The sequence below is a fragment of the Bacillus rossius genome, chromosome 1, assembly GCF_032445375.1.
Source record: "Bacillus rossius redtenbacheri isolate Brsri chromosome 1, Brsri_v3, whole genome shotgun sequence".
Classification (NCBI taxonomy): Eukaryota; Metazoa; Arthropoda; class Insecta; order Phasmatodea; family Bacillidae; genus Bacillus; species Bacillus rossius.
The window spans coordinates 74,711,300-74,732,222 of NC_086330.1; the positions used below are offsets into that span (position 1 = coordinate 74,711,300).

General features: G+C 36.2%; 1 protein-coding gene across 6 annotated transcripts; it reads left to right on the plus strand.

Annotated features, from left to right (window-relative positions):
- Positions 1-3,169: 3,169 nt before the first annotated feature.
- Positions 3,170-20,095, plus strand: LOC134537806 (ubiquitin-conjugating enzyme E2 H). 6 transcript variants are annotated; one of them, XM_063378647.1, is made up of 3 exons: positions 3,179-3,427; positions 12,131-12,340; positions 13,653-20,095. In XM_063378647.1, exon 3 carries the CDS (start codon positions 13,713-13,715, stop codon positions 14,262-14,264), a length of 552 nt encoding a protein of 183 aa, XP_063234717.1. In that variant the 5' UTR covers positions 3,179-3,427; positions 12,131-12,340; positions 13,653-13,712; the 3' UTR covers positions 14,265-20,095. The 6 variants fall into 6 exon arrangements, with proteins under 6 accessions (XP_063234707.1, XP_063234717.1, XP_063234750.1 ...); XM_063378655.1 differs by lacking the exon at positions 3,179-3,427 and adding an exon at positions 3,467-3,734; XM_063378672.1 differs by lacking the exon at positions 3,179-3,427 and adding an exon at positions 7,235-7,401.
- The last annotated feature ends 828 nt before the right edge of the window (positions 20,096-20,923 follow it).

Sequence of the window (20,923 nt, forward strand, 5' to 3'; positions counted from 1 at the left end):
CACTCCAGCTGTAAGTTCGCGAGTAGTCGATTTAGCCCCGTCCAGAGCAACATAAAAGTTACGACGCCATAGATAGTGGGCCACCAGGTATATATATGTGTCTGGAAAATTGAAGTTTATTAATTTTTGAATAAGACCCGGAATCCAGACTTTGTCGAATGCTTTTTCTGCGTCGAGCATTGTCATTACTGTGTAGACTTTAGATGGGTTATTAAATCCGTCGGTAGCATCTTCAACGATTTTAATTAAGGGGTGGATTGTTGAGTGACCTTTCCTGAAACCAAACTGAATGTCTGGAATCACGTCGTGTTCCTCTGCGTGTGTTTGAAGGCGCGAGAGTAAGGCTTTTTCAAAAATTTTACTCATACTGTTTAGAAGACTTATAGGTCGCCTGTTTTCTGGGATGGCTGGGTTTTTCCCTGGTTTAGGAATTGTGATTATTTTTGCAAGTTTCCAGGAATCGGGGTAAGTTTTGTGTGTTAGTATTGCGTTGAATATCGCCAGTAAATATTCGAGTGCCTCTAGAGGGAGTTTTTTAAGTGTTTCGTAATTTATTGCGTCCGTGCCGCCTGATTTGTTGTTCGGACTGGCTTTAATTAGCTTTAAAAGTTCCCTTAACGTTATGGGTTCAGGAACAGACTGCGTGCCTGTTTGTAAAAAGTTATTTACCGCCTGTGTTGTTGTTAAAGTGAAGTTTCTGTCATTTACGTCTGTGTTCGGGGAGAATTGTTTCTCCAGTAGGTCTGCGACTGCGTTGGCCTTGTCTTCTGCGATGTATTTAGCCCCGGTGGCTGTTATAATAGCTGGGGTTGAAATAAATTTTTTGTTGCCGCGGAGCCTGCGAGATAGTTTCCACATTTCCTGCGGTTTTGTGGCTACTTCGTTTATTAAGTTTCCGAATTGATTTATTTTTTCCTGTTTTAATTTGCGCTGTACGAGATTATTCAGTCTGTTGTATTCGTTTCTGGCTTCTGTTGTGCGGAGCCTTTGTGCTCTGTTTCTGGCTTGCCGCCTAAGAGAAATGTAATAATCCAGATCGGGGTAGTGTGTTCGAGTGAACTGCGTTTTTGTTTCAAAGCGAGAGTGTTTTTTAATGGCATTGTTTACTGTGTCCGTGAAAAGTTTTATGTGTGGATTTATTTCCTCGGGTGAATTTATTTCGGGGGGCTGATTTAGGGTGTCTATAAGTTCTATCTTAAACCCGTCCCAATCTGTAATCTTTAGTTTATTATTAAAGAGTTGTATGTTGGATGTAGCAATAAAATTTATTTGTGTTAGCACCGGTAAATGATCGGAATTTAGTTCATCTAAGGTTTCTGTATTTATCTGAGCGTTTGGAATGTTGGTAAGGGCTATGTCTAAAATTTCTGAGGTGACACCATTTACTGGCTAGGCACATTTCGACCTAGCTTAAATACAGCTCCTTCAGACATTGGTCACTGACAAGAGCGACATATTTTGCCCCACACGGGTCATCCTGTGCCCTCCCAATAATTCACACACCAGGACACTATTTACTTATAAAATACATAGCACTGACACACATTTTATATTATGCAGTCATTAATAAATCCATATGCACTGTTATAACGTTCAAAATGCTTGCTGCCATCTATGGTATGTTTGTGGCACCACTCGTAGCCTATATTCCACGGCTGGTGTAGAGAAGTATGTTGGGATACGGCTTTCTTTGCGAGGCGGCCATGTTGGTTGCAGAGAGAGGAGGCCGAGGGCAAATATAGGACACAACAAATTTAAAAAGTGGCACCAAGTTGACGACTGTAAATTTAACTACAAATTGTCTCAATGAGCACTGTTTGGATTTTAATTCCCTTAGTTTGGCTAGACCACTATCATAGGCCAATTAATCAAGGCCAGTAGACGCTGTGGCTAGTAACGAGGATTGTTTTCTGTTCTGTGTGTGCCGCGCACGCACAGAGTCACTACGACGCACTTGCTCACTGCTTGTGATTAATTAATTTCGTCCTAGTGCCTCGTTTGGGTATTGTTTTCTGTAGTCGAGCCCCCGGGGTTTCGTGTCCTGATGTTTTAATTCAGTTAATTGAGGTCACGCCCGGGGCGCTCGCTTGACTCAATCCGGCTGGGCAAGGGGCGCACTCCAAAAACGGGATACGGTACTGGCGGTGCGGAGCACGAGCTTAACGGCCATGGTCGGTACGACGTCAACTGGTTAGATGCAAGAGCTAGCCTTGTGCCCTCTCAGATGATTAGCACTTTCAATTCACACCAACATTCACGAGACCTACCCTGGATTTCAGCCACGAGATCATAAGTGATGGCATTTAGCACCCCTGTGTCTTGCTAACATCAGCATAAAATTAGTGCTTTTCCACATAATTTAAACAAAAACAGAACTATATGCACAAAACTGCTATTTTGTGCATGGAATGTGCTTGAATGTGTTATAACTAATTTCTAGCTCCACACAGGGGACCGTTTATTTAAGCGTTTGCCGATTTGTTTCCTTATTGGGATTCAGTTTGGACATGTTCTTAAATACGGCCCACGAGTCAGTTTACAGTTGTATCCGTTAAGGCAGTGCTTATTCACTAACTTTCCCGAACACCTTGGATTACTGCCCTTACTATATTTACTCGCATCTTAGACACCATAGATTTTTATCTGTACTCCTAATTTTATTCCTAACTCCAAGCCTAATTTAGTACTTATTTTTAAAAAAATTCTTAATTTTTCATTGCTAATGCTACACTCTGATGCTACCACACTTAGCTTGTTGGCTGTAAGATAAGGGGGATGGCATCTATTAAGGAACGGTTGGTATAGTTGATAGATGCCAGAGGTTAGCTTAAGATTTATGCCGGTTTTACACAAGTAGTGATCGGGGAACTGCTAATGTAGGTGTTGCCAAATGTTGAGTGGAAAAACATTCCCACTCTTGTTTTTATTTTTTTACAATATTGCTCCTGGATAATTGATTGAGTGAAGTCATCATGTGTTTGTAGTAATTTGAGATATTGCTAAAAATATTGCTATGCGAACTCAGTAATATTGTGCCATTTGCGTGTACTTGAAACATAATTCTGACGTTTTAATTAGCAAATAAAAAAATTACTATGGAATCAGAAAGTTTTTAGCTGCACAGTTATCCTACACCCTCTGAGACAATATTATTTTTTTCAACCAACCTAGACACTGAGCTGTACAAACTGGTTCTACGACAGCTGACTGCAGTGGATGGGGCGAATGGGATTGCGAAACGCTAACAAAGGATCAATGGGTGGTGGAAGATTATTTGGAATTCTGTGCTAGAAATATTGTTACTTTGGCAAATAAATATTTACCAGTTTTACGGTAGAGTGCTAAGTTTTACTGTTTAAATTATCCACTTTGTTAATCCCTTTTTCAAACACACAAATATATTATTTGGATTTGGAAAAATTTTGTGGTGCGTATTTTACTACTTTCTACTAACATTTTTTTATTGTTGATGCATGTGTTGGCCAGTAAACAAACTGTAATTTTGGTGACATGTTTTTATTTTAAACACGTAGTTTTTGGAAGAGAGAGGTATTAAATGCTGCGAGCAATAAGTCATGATGCTGATTTTTTTTTATGTGCACAGCTGATTGCAACGCGCAGCAGACCATTTTATTGTTTACTCACTTTGTCAGTTGTAGGAGTGTTTAAGGACGTGCGTAATTTTTTGCGTCGTATGTGAGTAGAGCTGCCGTTTAGATTTTTTAAATAAAGTGGTAAGGTGGTACATTATAATTTTTAGATATGTTAATCCAAAACGATTAATTTTGTAATGTGACGTAATGTGCTTCCGTACTAGAAAGGTAAATCTTGTTTGTTTATCTGGTTTCTTGTTTGTCCTTTTTTGTATGTATTTTATTATATTTTTGTTACGGATATTTCAGCAGAAAAATCAATTCTGATAAGCTAATTGTTTAATTTAAGCTTTTGTGCACTCGTACTGAATTAGGGTTAGCTTGTGATAGCAAACAAAAAGAGGAAACATAATTGCAACTGTTAAGGAAGCCGAAGAGAAATATTTTTTGGAATTGCACTGTATGTTATTTGAAGCTAAGCATTATTATTATCATTATTTTCCATTTTAGCATAAAGATAAATGGTCATACCTAGCCTATTTATTGAGAGTGTACACTGCAGGAAATGTTAGAGAGTAATACTGAATATAAATATTATCTTTGAAAGATTTGTGCAATGGGAGTGCATGACTTGATGTAGGCTTTTGGACATACGCCATTGCATAGCATGTGTTATGCAATGGCGTATGTCCAAAAGCCTACATCAAGACTGAATATAAATGAAGAAACACTTTAAATGTATTACAAATCAAGTTATATTCAAACAAAATTTTAGTAATGTTCTTAATCAGCAGGCACTTAAATGCATCTGATTCACATACATCACAGTAATTACTCATACAAAAGTGTATTACTTTTTTTTTTACATCTTGAAAAACAAGGACATTTGCTAGTTTAGTAGTAAACCTGCTCGGACTGGTTCAAAAAGAGGACTTGTCCAAGTAATAGATATCTGGTGACCCTAGTTGTTCAGAATATTGTGTCAAATAGCAAGTTTTAGATTTTTTCTTTAATGCTTACTTAATTTAAAAAATGTTGTAAATGTACAAAAAAAATTTTTGACTAGCAATATATTAAAATGTGAATTACAAGAATTAAGTTTAAAACTCTTATCAATGATTGAGGTTTTTGAATAGTGACTCACTGTAAAAACTTGAAAAAGATAATGGTTTAAGTGTAGGTATTGTGTAGGTGTTTACTAAAAGACCATCATTTAGAAAATCAAGTTGTGAAAAGCTGTGAAAAACAAATTGTAAAAAACGAAGACCTGATTTTGGGGTGAAGATTTAAAATCACTTTTGTAAATATAGGGCACAATGGCACATTGAAACAAAAGTAAACAAAAGTTTGAAAATGCATTTTTTTTATATCCTTACCCTCTTACCAGTTACTGTGTAAAACTGCATTGTGATATTTCTATTAGTTCCTTAGCTATGGCAGAATTATTTTATATCAACATGTTCATACTAATGGATCGATGGACAGAGGAGACGGGATGTTGCTGAATGTTGGAAAGATTAAGGTGGTTAGATTTTCTAGGAAGATAACGAGGCATTTGTATAGCTGGAAGGGGAAGGAGTTAAAGGAGGCCGACGATTGTGAGTACCTGGGGGTGACCCTGCACAATAACCTGGGATGGGCAGATAATGTTCAGCGAGTGGTGAGTAAGAGGCGGAGGGTGCTGGGGCTGCTTGGCAGGACCCTACAAGGAGCAGGGAAGAGGGTAAGGGAGAAGACATACTCCACATTGGTCAGGTCAGTGACGGTGTATGGGACTGTGATCTGGGACCCCTACCTAGTGACTGAGGTAAGAGAGCTGTAGAAGGTGCAGTGTTGAGCTGCAAGGTAGATCATGAGTATGTGGTGGAGAAGGGAAAGGCAAAGTGGGACAGAAATGGGTGGGGAGCATTTCGGGGGAGGAGAAGGGTGGAAAGGTTAGACTGTATAAGGTGATAAAGGGTGAGGATGGCTTGGGTCACCTGGGAATAGGGTATACAGAGGTGGGTATGGAGGGTGGAGAGATAGTGGAAGCTGCAGACAGTATGGAGGTGAACGGAAAGAGGGAGGCACACCTTTCTAGGGAGGACAGGGAGGGAGTGGAATTGGCTGGAGGAAAGATTGCTGGGGATGAGAGATGCATGGGATCTGAGAAAATGACTAAAAAAAGGGGAGGGGGAGAGAGTTTGTGAAAGGGCAGGACTCCTTTCCACTGGGTGAAATCCCAATTGCGAGTATAAATCAATACCTATTTATATTATTTTCACCATGTTGGATTCTTGAAACAAGACTTTTGCATGTTGTTTGAAATTGAAAAATGAATTTAATTTTTATTTCCTAACATTTTCCTTAATCATTCTATAAAACATAATTGTGATTCAATGTGTAGTATACCAGTAGTTTACTGTTTTGTCAGACTGCTAAATACACTGTGTAAACTAATAATTGTACTGTTATTTACAAGTTGGGAGCAATTATTCCTATTGTAGGATATTTGTTGAATATTCTCTTGAAATGGAAACCAATTAGGTTGGAAAACACTTTCCCCCGACCATAATGTACCAAATGAAAAATGTTCATACAAGGCTGTTTTGAAAACAGTCTCGGCTACGCTGTATTCCTAAGGATCTCTGGAGAACCACAGGATCAAGTTTCAGCAAGTATCAAGAAAAGATTACGGTGGCAACAACAGGATCAGGGACATACCTCGTGGAAAACAGTTTCAGCACAAATTTTAGTCACTATATTTACATTACATACAGGTAATGTTTATCAGTTTGTAAAGGTGATTGAATTGTTGCACATAACTTTACCATTAAAACTGTGATTTCTGCTAAACTACTTCTACAAAATTTGCAATGCTGTTATACACAGTGATTAGGAAGTGGGTGAGGGTATAAAAATGCATTTTCAAATTTCCACTCCCTCCTTGTCCTCACTAGAAAGGCATGCCTCCCTCTTTCCGTTAGCCTTTGTTTCAATGTCTCTTGTGCTCAATATAAACCAAAATATCTATTTCATTTGGGCCTGATGGCTTGCTGACCGAGGTCATCAGAGGCGGTAACAAACGACTCAGGCCAGGTATATCAGGGCATGAGTCAGCCATTGCCACAGTGAAACACCATCCCAGGATTGGCCTGGAACGCATGAGAAATCAAAATCAGGTTTACCTGACCGTGTTTTGAACCTGGGACCTCTGGTATGGGAGTCCAGTGTCCTGCTGCTGGACAACCTTTCTCCGTTTGTTAGTGGATTTCAGTGAATTGATATTACTGGAAACACGATACCTGTTATTGTGTTCTCTTTAAAACAGTTGCACTTCACAATCACCTATAACAGTTTTGATTGGTAGACGTTTGTGTGTAGTAACATGTGTCTTAACGCCCTGGCCATACTGTTGTAAGAGTAAATTACTATCAAAAACTATGGAAATAAATCAGTGCACTAATTTTTTTTTGATTGGGGGGGGGGGGGGGAGGAATGTGGATAACTGGATTAAGGCCATTTAAATAAAATGAAGATTTTTTAATTGTTGAAATTAGTTTGGCAATTATGATTGTGTGATCCTTTGTGTGTTGTTTTTCAGTGTTTTTTTAAATTATGATATATTACCATGTTTTGCTGTATTTGATGGTGCAGGTCTTTATAACTATGTCTTCTATAAAATTAAGTTCAATGATGTGTTGAACACGTCATGGGCCCAGAACACAAAAATGGTCTTCTGCTTGTGCGCATCTCATTAAACACTTGTATTGATGACGATGGTGGGATGCACGTTACAAGGAAATGCAGCATCTTGCATAATCTTGCTGTAAGTTGGTAAATGTGTTATTTCAAAGAAATTATGCTGTTTTTTCATCATACTTTTGTATTTTGGGTGTTTTTATACCATTAATTGTGTTAAAGTGATGTTATGACATCAAACAGTTAAACTAATACAACAATATTACTACAACCACAGTTACAATGGCTGGCAGTAGTTCTCTGCATGTAATTGAAAAACTAGAAGGTTCAAATGGAACGTTTCTTATTCATGAGGATTTATGGGAATGTATAGAACCGATCAAACTTGAAGGACCCATTTATAGGAAGAAGTATTAGAAGGCACGTGCCAAGATTGGTCTCATGGGGCAAGCACAGTGTCTTTTTGAATATACTATACGTTTAGCGAAAACTGCTAAAGAAGCATGGGAAAAACTGAAGAAAGCCTATGAAGACACAGGTTTGTACAGAAGAGTTACACTATTAAGGGAAGTTGCACCACCAGACATTGGTTTAGTATAAGATGATTGAAGAATACATGACAGCTCTTATGACAACAGAACAACTGAGTTATATAGGGCAGCCTATAGGTGATGACTGATGAGCTGATGGCAGTGCTTATGTTGTCGGAAGAATACATGCCCATGGTTATGGCCTAGGAACATTCCGGAGCAAAACTTAACACAGACTTCGTGAAGTAGAAGCTCCTGATAAAAAGTAATAAGAACTCCACAGAAGCTGCATCAGGTGAAGCTGTCTTTTTTTTGTCAGAAACAAAATGAATGAAAGAGTCATCAAATGTGAAGTAGAAGAAAAATCTAATATTTATTTATTAATTTTTTTATTTATATTTGTGACATGCCCACAGACAGTTTGAGAACATTAATGGTGGGCATGACATACACACATACAAACAATACATTTACCTAGAGAAAACAAATACATAACATATACATTATGTCTAGAGTCATGGCACACTTTTGACTGGTCACAGGAAAGCAACAAAACAAGATAGATGTGAATCTTAGCAAAATTAAATAAAATTAAAAGTTAAAATTAAAATAAAATGTGCAAGTTTAGTTTCTGTTAGCCACAACAAGCATTTATAACTACACCTTGACTTTAGAGACATAATGTAAATGTAAGCACTGCAAGTAGCCAGGCACCGAAGGCAAGGCTGGCACTACAGGTAGGTGGGCGCTACCTGCGGAACCAACCATGCAGATAGGCACCACTTGCAAGCAGTCGCAACAACCAGCAGTGAAAACATATAATGAAAACACATGAACATGAACATAAACGAGGAACGATATACAGAACAATAATTGTAATATGCAATACAACATTACTAGGACAAATACAGATCAATTACAGAACAATTAAATGATTAAGGGTTATAAATTAGTTAAAATGAGACAATTTTATCTGATTTATTAAAGTTAGAAATTAATCTATAAATTAAATCATTTTTGTGGTGTAGAGTACATAACATAGATTGTAGGGGACTATTAAACTGGTGAAACTCCAATACCAGTATTGTCAAGTAAATATTTACAATTAAGTTTTGAACTTTAAAAATTGTATTAAAGAGAATCTAAATATTCTCTATGATCTAAATGGGAAACTAATTTAAGTAGTTTATAGTGACTTGAGTCTTACAATTTTTAAATATTTGTTTTGTGGATTTTTTTTTTACTATCAGAATTTTTATTATTCCAAATTACTGCACAGTATTCTAATTTAGATTTGACTTAAGTTAAGTAAAGTGTAAGAATGAAATCAATATTTAAGGTGTAAGATATTATGTAATTAATTCAGGTTCCAGTAGGAAATGGATACTAGAGAGTTGACATGTAGGTAGGTGGATAAACAACTTGGAGTCTAAGATGACACTAACATCTTTTATGCTAGAGGATACTGAGATTAGAATGTTATCAAGTATATAAACATGCTTGATTGGCAAGATTAAATTTGCTCCATTTGTCAATTTCAGTAATATCACTTTGAACTGATAAAAATTGTTTAAGAAATTTATTTCTCTGTAGATTTTGTCATCAGCAAACAATGGACCAGGAGTATTATTAAGAACCTGTGTGTGTGTGTGTGTGTATATATATATATAGAGAGAGAGAGAGACAGAGACAGACAGAGAGAAACGAGAAACAGAGAGAGACAGAGACAGAGAGAGAGAGAGACAGACACAGAGAGAGAGAGACAGACACAGAGAGAGAGAGAGAGTTAGAGAGAGAGAGACAGACAGAGAGAGAGAGTTAGAGAGACAGAGAGACAGAGACAGACAGAGAGAGAGACAGACAGAGAGAGAGAGTTAGAGAGAGAGAGACAGACACAGAGAGAGAGCGAGACAGACACAGAGAGAGAGTTAGAGAGACAGAGAGACAGAGACAGAGAACTTCTGATTAAAAAGGCTGGTTGGAGAGTTTTAAACCATCACAGAGTAAAGCTTTTGTGTGTGCTAACAATGAAAAGTTGTGCTATACAGATGAAGGAAATGTGACTCTATCAAGGTTGTTCCAAATTCCCTGAACTATAACAGGTGTGAGTCATGTCCCTGAATTGTCAGCCAACTTATTATCGGTTCGCACAATTGGGAAGAAAGTCAGGTTTGTAGAATTTCCATCCAAGGGATGGCAAATATATCTGGAGGGTGACTGCAACATTCAGGGAGAAGTCAAAGTCACTGCCACTGAAATAAATGGCATTTAGGAACTAGATTCCCATCCCGAAGCAGTACAGTCAGGCCAGGCTGATGATGATCCGCAGGCATCCCATTGAGCAGTGACCACTGTACTGCGTAGGAGCTGTGGCATAAAAGACTGGATCAGCTGAGTTGACACAACGTGTCACTGCTTCCAGATGGTATGGCTGAAGGCATTAGCTATGCAAGTGATGATTTCAAAACATGCGTTTCATGTGTTAAAGGAAAGCAGGACCAGAAAAGCATTTCCAAAGTATTACACAACATGAGCTAAAAGGAAACTATTACAGTCTAATTTGTGCGGACCTATGCCGTTAGATTCATGGGGTGGTGCACGTTACATGTTGACCTTCATTGATGACTTTAGAAGGAAGAAATGTGTTATGTCCTCAAGATTAAAGGTGAAGTAAAAGCAAAGTTTGAAGAACTCAAAGCTCTTGTAGAAAATGAAAGTATTGAAGTTAAAGGCCATTCGTACAGATAATGGAAAAGAGTACATTAACTATGCACTAGAAGATTTTGTTTGAGTTCATGGCATCATACATCAACTGACTGTGGCATATTAACCAGAACTAAATGGGGTTGCTGAGTGTTCAAATGAGACAGTTGTCGAAAAAGCTCACCCAATGCTCCAGGAAACATATAAGAGAGAAAAACTGGGCTGAGGCATGTAATACTACTGTTTTACCTAAAGAACTATTGCACTACTGTAGATGTAATAAATAAAACATCAGAAGAAGCTTGGAATGGTAAACGGGTAAACCTATGTAACTTGAAAGTCTGTGGTTGCAAGGTTTTTGTGCACATCCCTCAACAGAAATGGAATAAATGTGAACTTCTGCAGCTTACAAGAAGCCATGAAAGTCACAATAAGACTCAAAATAAACAGAAGCAGAGTTGGAAGTCACAAAGCTTGTATTCCCAGCAGCCTCTCTGACTTGCATTTTGTGTTTTGACATGCATTGAATAGTTGGAGACTATTCACTTATATAGTGTAGAAATTCTCTCTGAAAATGTTTCAGCTTTCTAACATATAGTTTGGCATGTTCCTGCTAGTAGTTAAGTATATTTCATATCATTTTTGATTTTGCTTATATATAAATTAAATTAACCCTGTAATGAAAATTTTTTAAAGAAACCTTTGTTAAAAGGCCCTAGAGAAGTCCTGAAATGGTTCGGCAGGTATTTGTAGGCCCCTTGGTACAGTAGCAGGGGGAAAACTATGGAGAGAGGAGGAGAACAGCTGGTAAGAACAGTTCGAGAATGGAACAGTTTGGATGAGGAGTGTGTGTTAGTAGAGGGTATAGCAAAGTGGAGCGATTGCTTGCTACTGAGCATTGTCCAACAGCAGTACATAAGGTTCGTAAATGTTATTAAAGGAATGTACTGTGACAACAGATGTGTATTTGGATGACATGAACTGTATCAATATTGATACATGGGTCCAGTTGATTCCTTTTTCAATATAACCTGTACCTTGTTGAGGTTATTCCTAGAGGTTGGAAGAATATATGTGGAGAAGTAGATATTTTCATGAGAGAAGAGTTTTTTTTTCACTGTCCAATGACTCCATGCGACCTTGAATAAATGATAAAACTGTGACACATGTTGTATAACAATCACGTATAGGAAGAAATGTAGCCTCAACTACTCAAAGTAGCATGTGTTACTGCAGTAACCAAACTGCTCAACACAAGGCTGCAGCTGGAGTCTGTGCATTCAAACACATCAAACTACGACTCATAGTGGTGTTATCAAACTATAACAAAGAACATATCAAGGTAAACTATAGTTCCAATTGTGAAATAAATTTTTTATTCCTAAAAATGGGTTGGAGAAAATCCAAAAATGTTTTTGTAAAATTACTGTACCTAAACACTAGCTTTTGTAAATTTTGGCCATCTTTATTTTGCTTTTGCATAGTGATTTTTTATATTGATTCCATAAATTATTTTACATTAATGAAATAAATAAATGCTAAACACTGGGCATATTATATTGTTTCTTACATGTTGACACCACAAATTACCTTTAGTTTAATAAATTATTTTTTTCTGTACAGAGTATGCTGATATACAGCCCAAGAATTCTTTATTCTTGAAGCTTTTTCTGATAAAAATACATTGTAACCCAACAAACTATAACAAGAAAAATGAGAAATGTTGCATTGAAGGGTATGAATCACTCGACTGAGTTGTTGGCAAGTGCAACTCGATGTTTGTGATTTGCTGAGAGAACTGCAACTAAAATGGAATGGGCGTACTTGATATGTGTACGTATTGAAAAGAAACAATGCTTTCAAGCTTATGATTAGGAAGTAGCTAATTTCTGGCGACACCAACAAGAAACCAACAAATTATCAATTAGAAAAAAAGTCTCTTTCAAATAGTCAAGTAGATATAGTATAAACTCATGTCTGGTTACAGTATTGTTCTACTAATGACTTGCTGTTTAACAAACTAGAAATTAACATCGTTTTTGTGACTTTGATTGCAGTTTAGAGAAAATCTGGCAGCTATCCTGCAGTTTTCTGAGGGTTTTTTTCTGTAACAGTACAGTATTCTGTTGGAACAAAAATAATCTTTTTTTTAATTTGTATTTATGCTGCACATTACATATTTTATTTAAATTTCAGCAATAACAAGTAATTTGACTCTCATTCATTTCATTGTATTCTTCTCTGATTGTTGATTAATTCTTTTATCATATGCTTGTACATATTGTCGAACCATTTTAAATAATGGGAGCAGGAAAGTTCAGTAGATGGTTTGGGGGTTTGGTGGTAGGGGAGAAGATAGGTTTGTACTAAATTTAATTTTTCTCTTGCAAATTTAAAATAATATGTTTTCTATAAAATTACAAGTAAAATCGTGTAAAATTTAATTTTTCTTAAATTTTCTTTCTACAATTTATTGTTGTGATACATGATTTTTGCATACAATATGAAAAACCCCTGAAAATTAAATGCTGGCCAGATATTGCAAGATATTTCTTGTGTATTAGTTGGATATAGATGGAAATCTTTCCTTTTAAGAAGAACTTCTTTGTATAATTCACACACTAAGCTAAAAAAATATTAATAATTAGCATGTTTATTGAACAAATGATGACTACTATAATGAGCACCCTCATTACTGTAAGTGAGAACATCTCAAAATTCAAGAGGTCATGTAGCACTAAATCAAACTAATATCTGCAATTGGACATCAGTTTTTTGAAACAACATGCTTGGCTAGGTCATACCAGTAATACAAGTTAGAGACTTTCTTAAATTTTCATGTTCTGGAATCGATTCACCAGAAATTAGGTGACCTACATGACTCAATTACCTGCAGGGGGTGAATGCTGATTTTTGGGAAGCTTTAGAACCAAATAATGACATGATTCAACTTCCTTGTCTGTTGCAGATAAGCAGAGCGCTAATATCTGGAAACGGGTGTCTGGTAGTAAAAGACTGCATTATGAAGTTTTAAATTAAATAACAATTTATGTGAATATAATTTTTATTTTCCTTAGTTGATTAAAATTAGGATGTTGGTAACGTGAGCGGGCTGTATTTCTTTGTAATGTTGTTTTTTCCGCAGTGCTACGGACGGAGGACGATACAAGGTTTCCTATGGTGTGTCGTCCCGTGAGCTGCTAAGATGTCGTCTCCGAGCGCCGGGAAGCGGCGGATGGACACGGATGTCATCAAGCTCATCGAGAGCAAGCACGAGGTGACGATCCTGGGTGGCCTGAATGAGTTTTGCGTAAAGTTCTACGGGCCGCGTGGGACGCCGTACGAGGGTGGCGTGTGGAAGGTGCGGGTCCACCTCCCGGAGCACTACCCCTTCAAGTCACCCTCCATCGGCTTCATGAACACCGTCTACCACCCCAACATCGACGAGGTGTCGGGCACCGTGTGCCTTGACGTCATCAACCAGGCGTGGACCGCTCTGTACGACCTATCGAACATTTTCGAGTCGTTCCTCCCACAGCTGTTGATGTACCCCAACCCCATCGATCCTCTGAACGGGGATGCAGCGGCCATGTACCTCCACAAGCCCGAGGAGTACAAGAAGAAGGTGCAGGAGTACGTGAAGAAGTACGCGACGGAGGCGGCGCTCCGCGACCAGGAGAACCAAGCCGTCTCCTCCGACAGCGAATCCTCCATGTCCGACTTCAGCGAGGACGAAGCCCAGGATATGGAGTTATAACACGTCTCGCGTTGCCCTTACACCCTGTTTTACAATCATTTTAACCCTTTATTTTTTGAATACTCTTTGTTTTGGCTATCGCTTACATCTTTTTGCATTCGTGAAGATCGTTACAACTGTCAGAAGTTGTTTTTTTGCCACGATTGTGTAGATTTTATATAGAATTCTTTAGAGGAAGTAATTTATTTTTTTTATAGCTGCTTATAAAATTTTGTTTTGCTTGTACATTGTTTTACCAAACTGGTTACTTGGCTGTTCGTTAACTGAATGGTCAATCTTGTAAAAATATTTTTTAATAATATTAGTTAAAAAAAGTTTAAAATTACTAAGAATTATGTTGTTGTGTGTGACAGTTTATAATAGATTGGTATAGAAAAAGTTCTATTGCTGTAGTTAATTGATGTGTTGCAATGTAAACTATGGCTGAAGTGTAGACAAAGTTGTCAAAACCGTTAGATAGTAAGTAGGGAACAGAGCTGATAGCAGAATGGGAGATACAGCCTTGGTAATGTTTTTGACACCAGATTGTTTTAATTAATTTTGTATCATTAACACAGTTAATGAAATTTGTGTTATGCTAAAAAAAAAAAATGCTCTCTCTCATCTGTGGCGTAAGTAGATTAATCCTAGTTAATTTTGTTCTCTGTCCATAAATTTCTCCTGTTGGTGGTTATTTTTATTCCTATGTTTTGAAATTGTGACAATTTTTATTAAGAATGTTGGTTGATTAAAACTTATCAATTTTGCAACAAAAGTAATGATGTAATAATTCTTGATGTAAAATGTAAGAGAGTATCTGGAAAATATTTTTGTAACTGCAGGTGCTAGAGTGTGTCTGTTAGTTTTTAGAGCAATAATGAGCAGAATAAGTCATTTCATAAACTTTTCACAGTTTGAATGGAAAATCTTAAAATGGTTTCTGTCAGCATTAAAAGTCTGGAGTTTGGTAGTTTTGATCCACTGTTGGTGTAATAATGACTTACATAAAAGATTACACAAATTGTTGGCCTTATGTGTATTGTGGTTTTTCTCAGTTGCTATGCTTTATGATAAAATACAGGTCTCTTTTTTTAAGTGTGTTATTAGGTAAGTGTCTGGCTTCAGCAAGTCTTTCAAACATATGTAGTGTGCTTTTGAGCTGTCAGATTTTTGGTCTTATCATTTGTAGTCTTCTATGTTCGCAAGTTTTTACTGCACGAGTTTATAGCTAATCAGTTATTTTATTATACGTATAACGTCGTTAACGAAACAACACCTATATGACAAAAAGAAAATTTTTCAGGCGAGCTAAATAACTTTATGCGCCATGCTGGAACTGAATGATAGCCAGTGATAGAAAAAAGACCAAAGCAACAAATTATGTTGGATTTTCGGCGAATTCACATATTGAGACTACAGTAAATGCTCACTTTCCATGAAGGAATAAAAACTAAATTTAAAAAAAAATGCCAGGCGGTGTTGTTTCTTAAGCAATGTTATATTGATTTCTATCCTGCCTTGACACTTCATTCTACCTACAAGATCTGTGTAAAGATGCTTGATCTGTCAATAAGTAAATGTAAATAATAAAAAATTATAAATGAAGTAATTTTTGCAGACACTTTAAGTCCATGTTTAGAGACTTTCATTTTTGAATAAATTTTTTCAAGAATAAATTAGTTTTATAAAGTAACTAATGAAAGTCAAATGGATCCACTACATGTTAGGTACAGTGAAGGACTTCAGTCTGGCAACCACGGCCGTGCCCAATGAGTGATCTTGCACGATTATCGAACGTCAGTATACAGTAAATCTGTCAAGCCATTTATCAAGGTACTACTATAAAATTAATACTGATTAACAGGGAAACTTTATTGAAAGGTTAAAATTTTGTATATTTATAGGTCCAGTGCTAAATTATTCAAACTTATTATGCAGGAAATTTTCTTAAGAGGGTTTTACTGGAATACCTACCAAAGAAAAATAAATGTACAATTCAGTGATTTTTAAAACAAATATAATAAACTGCTGCATGGCAATAACAATACAAATGAGCGTTACTGATTAACAAGTCTCTGGCATCACATTGCGCCTGTACTTACAGCGTTCTACTGTGAACCTGAGTGCAAGCTCTGGACCGGTGCCGGGCATGTGTGTCAAGCCAAAGAGTGCCAGGTTGAAAAGTGTGACTGTGCCTATAAAATCTTCCACAGCAGATTTTGTATTTTTTATGTATAGTTTTAATTTAATGGCTCATTAAATGTAAAAATAAATGCATTTATTTTGCTAATTTTTAAGTTTATGAACAATGCAAAAAAAATTATTTCCTTAAAAAATTAATAAATATGTGCTATGGGGTTGTACATTACCATTGTAAAAAAAAGTTACACACAAGAAAAATAATAGAAGTCTTAAAAATTAACGGCACTGTTTGTAGTGTGTTCCCATTTTGACAGATTTGTAACGTGTTTGTAAATGGAAGATCTCGGCTGTTTGCTACTTGCATTGTTTGGTTTGCTACCCCCATCCTGCTTTTACTGGATTATTATGCTGGCAGCAGTCAGTCTGGTCACCAGCACTGCTGATGTGACAAGTACGAAAACATGGTGTGCTCCTGATGTACTTCTCAAGAATATTTGGATTTTTAATTTTGTTTACACTTATTAATTTTTCTTATTGCTTTGCAGTGATGTAACATCAGAGACCACAGATTTCTTAAATGTTTTTACCAAATTTGGTGTTCATCCCATTTGCGACGTCCTTAATCTTTTCGCAATTCCTTATACCTCTAGTGTTTAGCAATAAAGAATGTTTGGAGTAAATTTGTAATTATATATCCATTTGTTTTGTATTGGTTATTTTTTGTATTTAATTTCAAATTGTGAGGTACATCCTTGACATTTATCTCCTGCATCATTATACTTGTCCATTGGCGTGCCTGAACCATATGAGATCTGGATATCAAATGCTTCTTGCGCTGTCATCATGTTGCCACCAACGGCTAATGTGAACACACAAATTTTTAGATAACTGAGCTAACAAACTAAACTCGGTTAGTTCATCTTACATTGAGAAAGAATGCGATGAAGGAAAAGTTGATTGTGAGGTGACCACCAAGATTACCACCTTTGGTATAATTGTCATTGCAACGTGCTGAAGCATATGCGCCATCATTATGTAAGTACACCAGCCACTCGGTCGAAAAGCCATTTTGATCGCATACCAAGGTTGAGTGGCACTGTGACATGATGAGCCACCTGTCCAGTTGAATGACGCAGAGAAGTGTCGCAGCAATGAGAAGTTGTATTGTCAGGTCGTTATGTTTCTTGAAAAGTTTACATTTCAGATTTTGAGGCTGCTGAAATAATTTCCATTTTTGTTTTAAACAAGCGGTAATAACTGGCACGGTGCATATGGGGGTGATGTTACAGATTCATTGATATAAATCATAAGTTTTTTTCCCTTGGCCATGTTGTGGCTGGAGATGCAGTGAGTTTGAAGAACTACCAGAAGTGTTCATTTCAACACTTACCAACTTTGTTCCCTCATTTTGTAATGTTTATTCATGTTATGTGTGATTTGTTGAACTAGTGATTGTTTAATATTATTAATGATTATTTTAAAATATTTTTCAATTACAAATTGCAAGTGTTTGGTTGGGAAAATAACTTTTTATGTTTATAGGATTTTTTGTGCAAATGATTTGAAACTGTTACTGAAATGATATTTATGCTTCCAAAATTTGCAAAAAAAAAACTATATATATATATATATATATATATATATATATATATATATATATATATATATATATATACACACACACACACACACACACACACACACACACACACACACACACACACACATATATATAAGTATATATATATATTTGCTGGCGAAAGTGTACATAGGTGCAATTTTTATAGTAAAGGAACAAGCATGAATGGGGTTTTCCAGTTTTCTCTTGTGGATTCAATTGATTGATTTCTTGTGCATTTGACTGCCAGTGTTAGTGATTTGAATCATGCAGGCAGTAGCTCGCAGATTTGCGTGCATAATAGTGAGTTATTCCAAGACCATTTCAACTTGCATTGATTTAATACAGCCAAGAAAGGCTGTTTAAGATTCTTCCTGTTGAGTAAGGTATGCTGAAAAATATAGATGATTTTAGATGTCCTGGTTGAAATTTTTTGGCAGTTAGCAAGTTGTAGAGGCTCCACTTCACCAGCTGCGTAGATTATTGCATTTTCTCTCATGTTGGTTTTATTGCAATTCTGACATGTTTTGCTGTATCAGCACCGTGTGCTATTTTTGTTGTTGTTAATGTTTGCTGTAGATATATTGTATGCATTATCTGTTATTTTTAAGATATTTATAAGTAATATATATGCTTACTTGCATAATTGTAACTAACCTGAAGTTTGTTTTCTGTTTTCCCAAACCTGTCTAATGCTGACAACTCACATATATATTTCTTCAATAAGGTAGGGTTTCCTCACACAATGGGGATTTTTGTTATTTTTTTTTTCATTTTCTCATATTTATTATTTTAGGGCTAGTTTGGGTAAAATTAATACTATACCTCCTTGTAAAATGTGCAAATGTGTGTAATTGTTGTCACTTGCACGACTTTTACAGTTATTGTGTCACACTTGGTAAATGTTTCATGAAATTATTTGTGACAACAACAAATGCAAGAGAGGTAAATTAAATTTACAGAAATCACAAAAAAAAATGAAAAAAATCATGGTATATGAGACCCACCTTAAGACCTGGAATTCTGGACAGTAATTTGTAATTTGATCTTGTCACCAAGAGTTGGCTGGAAACTAAAACTGGTGGAGAGACTGGTATTATGTCAGGGATCACAAGAGAATATCTCTGGCTGGCTTGGCTTACGGGAGGGGCCACAGTCTGTGGCAGACCAAGGTGGCTTCCTTGACAGCCAATGAGAGAAGGCCATTTGAGAGCCAATTTCTGTGTAGGTCTAACAATATCGCAAAACCATTATTTAACTTAAAGAATTGGAAATTTGGGGCATAAAAAATAATATAAATGTTTATTAAAGTAGTTTTGTATTGGTTGTCACATTTTGTTATTCATACATGACTCAGTTTTTTTGGTATGAATGAGTAAGAAAATGTTTCCATATGTGAAAATAGTATGAAGTTTCACTCAAAAAAATACAAAAACCACTTCTGGCAGTCAAATGCAGTAAGGAATGTGTGTCAAAGGGCTGTTTTGTTTTTTGTGTGGCACAATTTGCAGTCGTATCTGTTAGAATGGTGTTCATTTGACATCTCTCTCAAGTACAAAGAATCTTCACCAACAGGTGTTTTATTTGTGATTCCTCCCTTCTATTACAGTTAACTGTTGTTTAATGAATAATTCCTGTATTGCCATTGTAAATACGTGTTCATTGATACACACACAAATGATGAACCCCTTGAATACATTTAGGTTAGTGCATTACATTTCTCAATGTCTATAGTTTTTTTTTTTTGTGAAGCAGATGAACTATATTTCTCACAACATTGTGGTGACATCTATGAAGCATTGTGAATGGTGATGTCATATTTCTGCAGTGTTCAAACTCTTCAAGAGAGTATGCACGTGCATATATACATATTGAAGACATCGCACGCTGTTGCTTGAGGAGATACTTGCGGCTGGTTGCAGCACCAACAATAACTTGTATTTGCGTAGTTTGAGTGTTCGTGTTCAACTTGCAGTTGGCGTGGTTCCAGCTGCTTGGTTTGCATCACACAAATATATAGATATTATTTTGAATTAAAACGTGAATTGTTAAGAAACGTACTGTGAAATAAATTTAACTTTATTTAAAAACACTTGTTTGTTTTGTAATTGGTATTTATTTTCATAAACTGAGCTCAACTTAGCAATGTGTCTTAATTTAAAAGTTTTAATACCTTATTTGTTGCCTCACAGTCATGTTTACCCCTACATTAATATAAATCTTATCACTGTTGATAATGATGTGGCTATAGTTACTGTAAATGTACCCTATTTTTAGATTTTATCACTGTTTTCATGTACAGTGTCTGATAGGGAATTAGGGTCAGTAGGAGCACTCAGCGATAAGACTTAACAAATGAAAGAAAGTTTCTTGTGCATGCGAGACACGTGGCATTGCAAGTCGAGTATGGCAGAACAATACCTATCTATATTGGATGACAAACGTCATGGCAGCAAGGAAATATGAATGTATTTGTTTCCCCTCGTCTTACTCTACCCCAAATGGGGTTTCTGGCCTTTTTGTCATCCCATTCTTCCAACTCATTCCTGCCTTCTTATGTGCTTTTTTTTTACTTTGCCAAGGGGCGATTTCTCTCCACTATTTCCAGTAGTTTACTATCACTAAAAACAAAGTTGTTCTTGGTGATTCACTTCCTAATGGAAGGTGCAAGAATTCATGGAATTATTTTTTAATTAATTTGATTTTGAAACATTTTAAGATTCTGTGATACCTTTTTTTATTTTTTAAAATATTGTTCAAATTTGAAATTTATAAATACTGTCCAAAATATGTGATTTGTTTTGCACTTAAAATTTTTTATAAATTGAAACACTATAGAATTTTATCCATAACATAGTGTTCAATTTATAAATAATTAGCAAAGAAAAACACCACATTTGGGTGTAAATATTACTCTGCC

Bases quoted from the DNA above. Each gene is read 5' to 3' on its own strand.
- LOC134537806 (XM_063378637.1), top strand. From the start codon at position 13,713: ATGTCGTCTCCGAGCGCCGGGAAGCGGCGGATGGACACGGATGTCATC.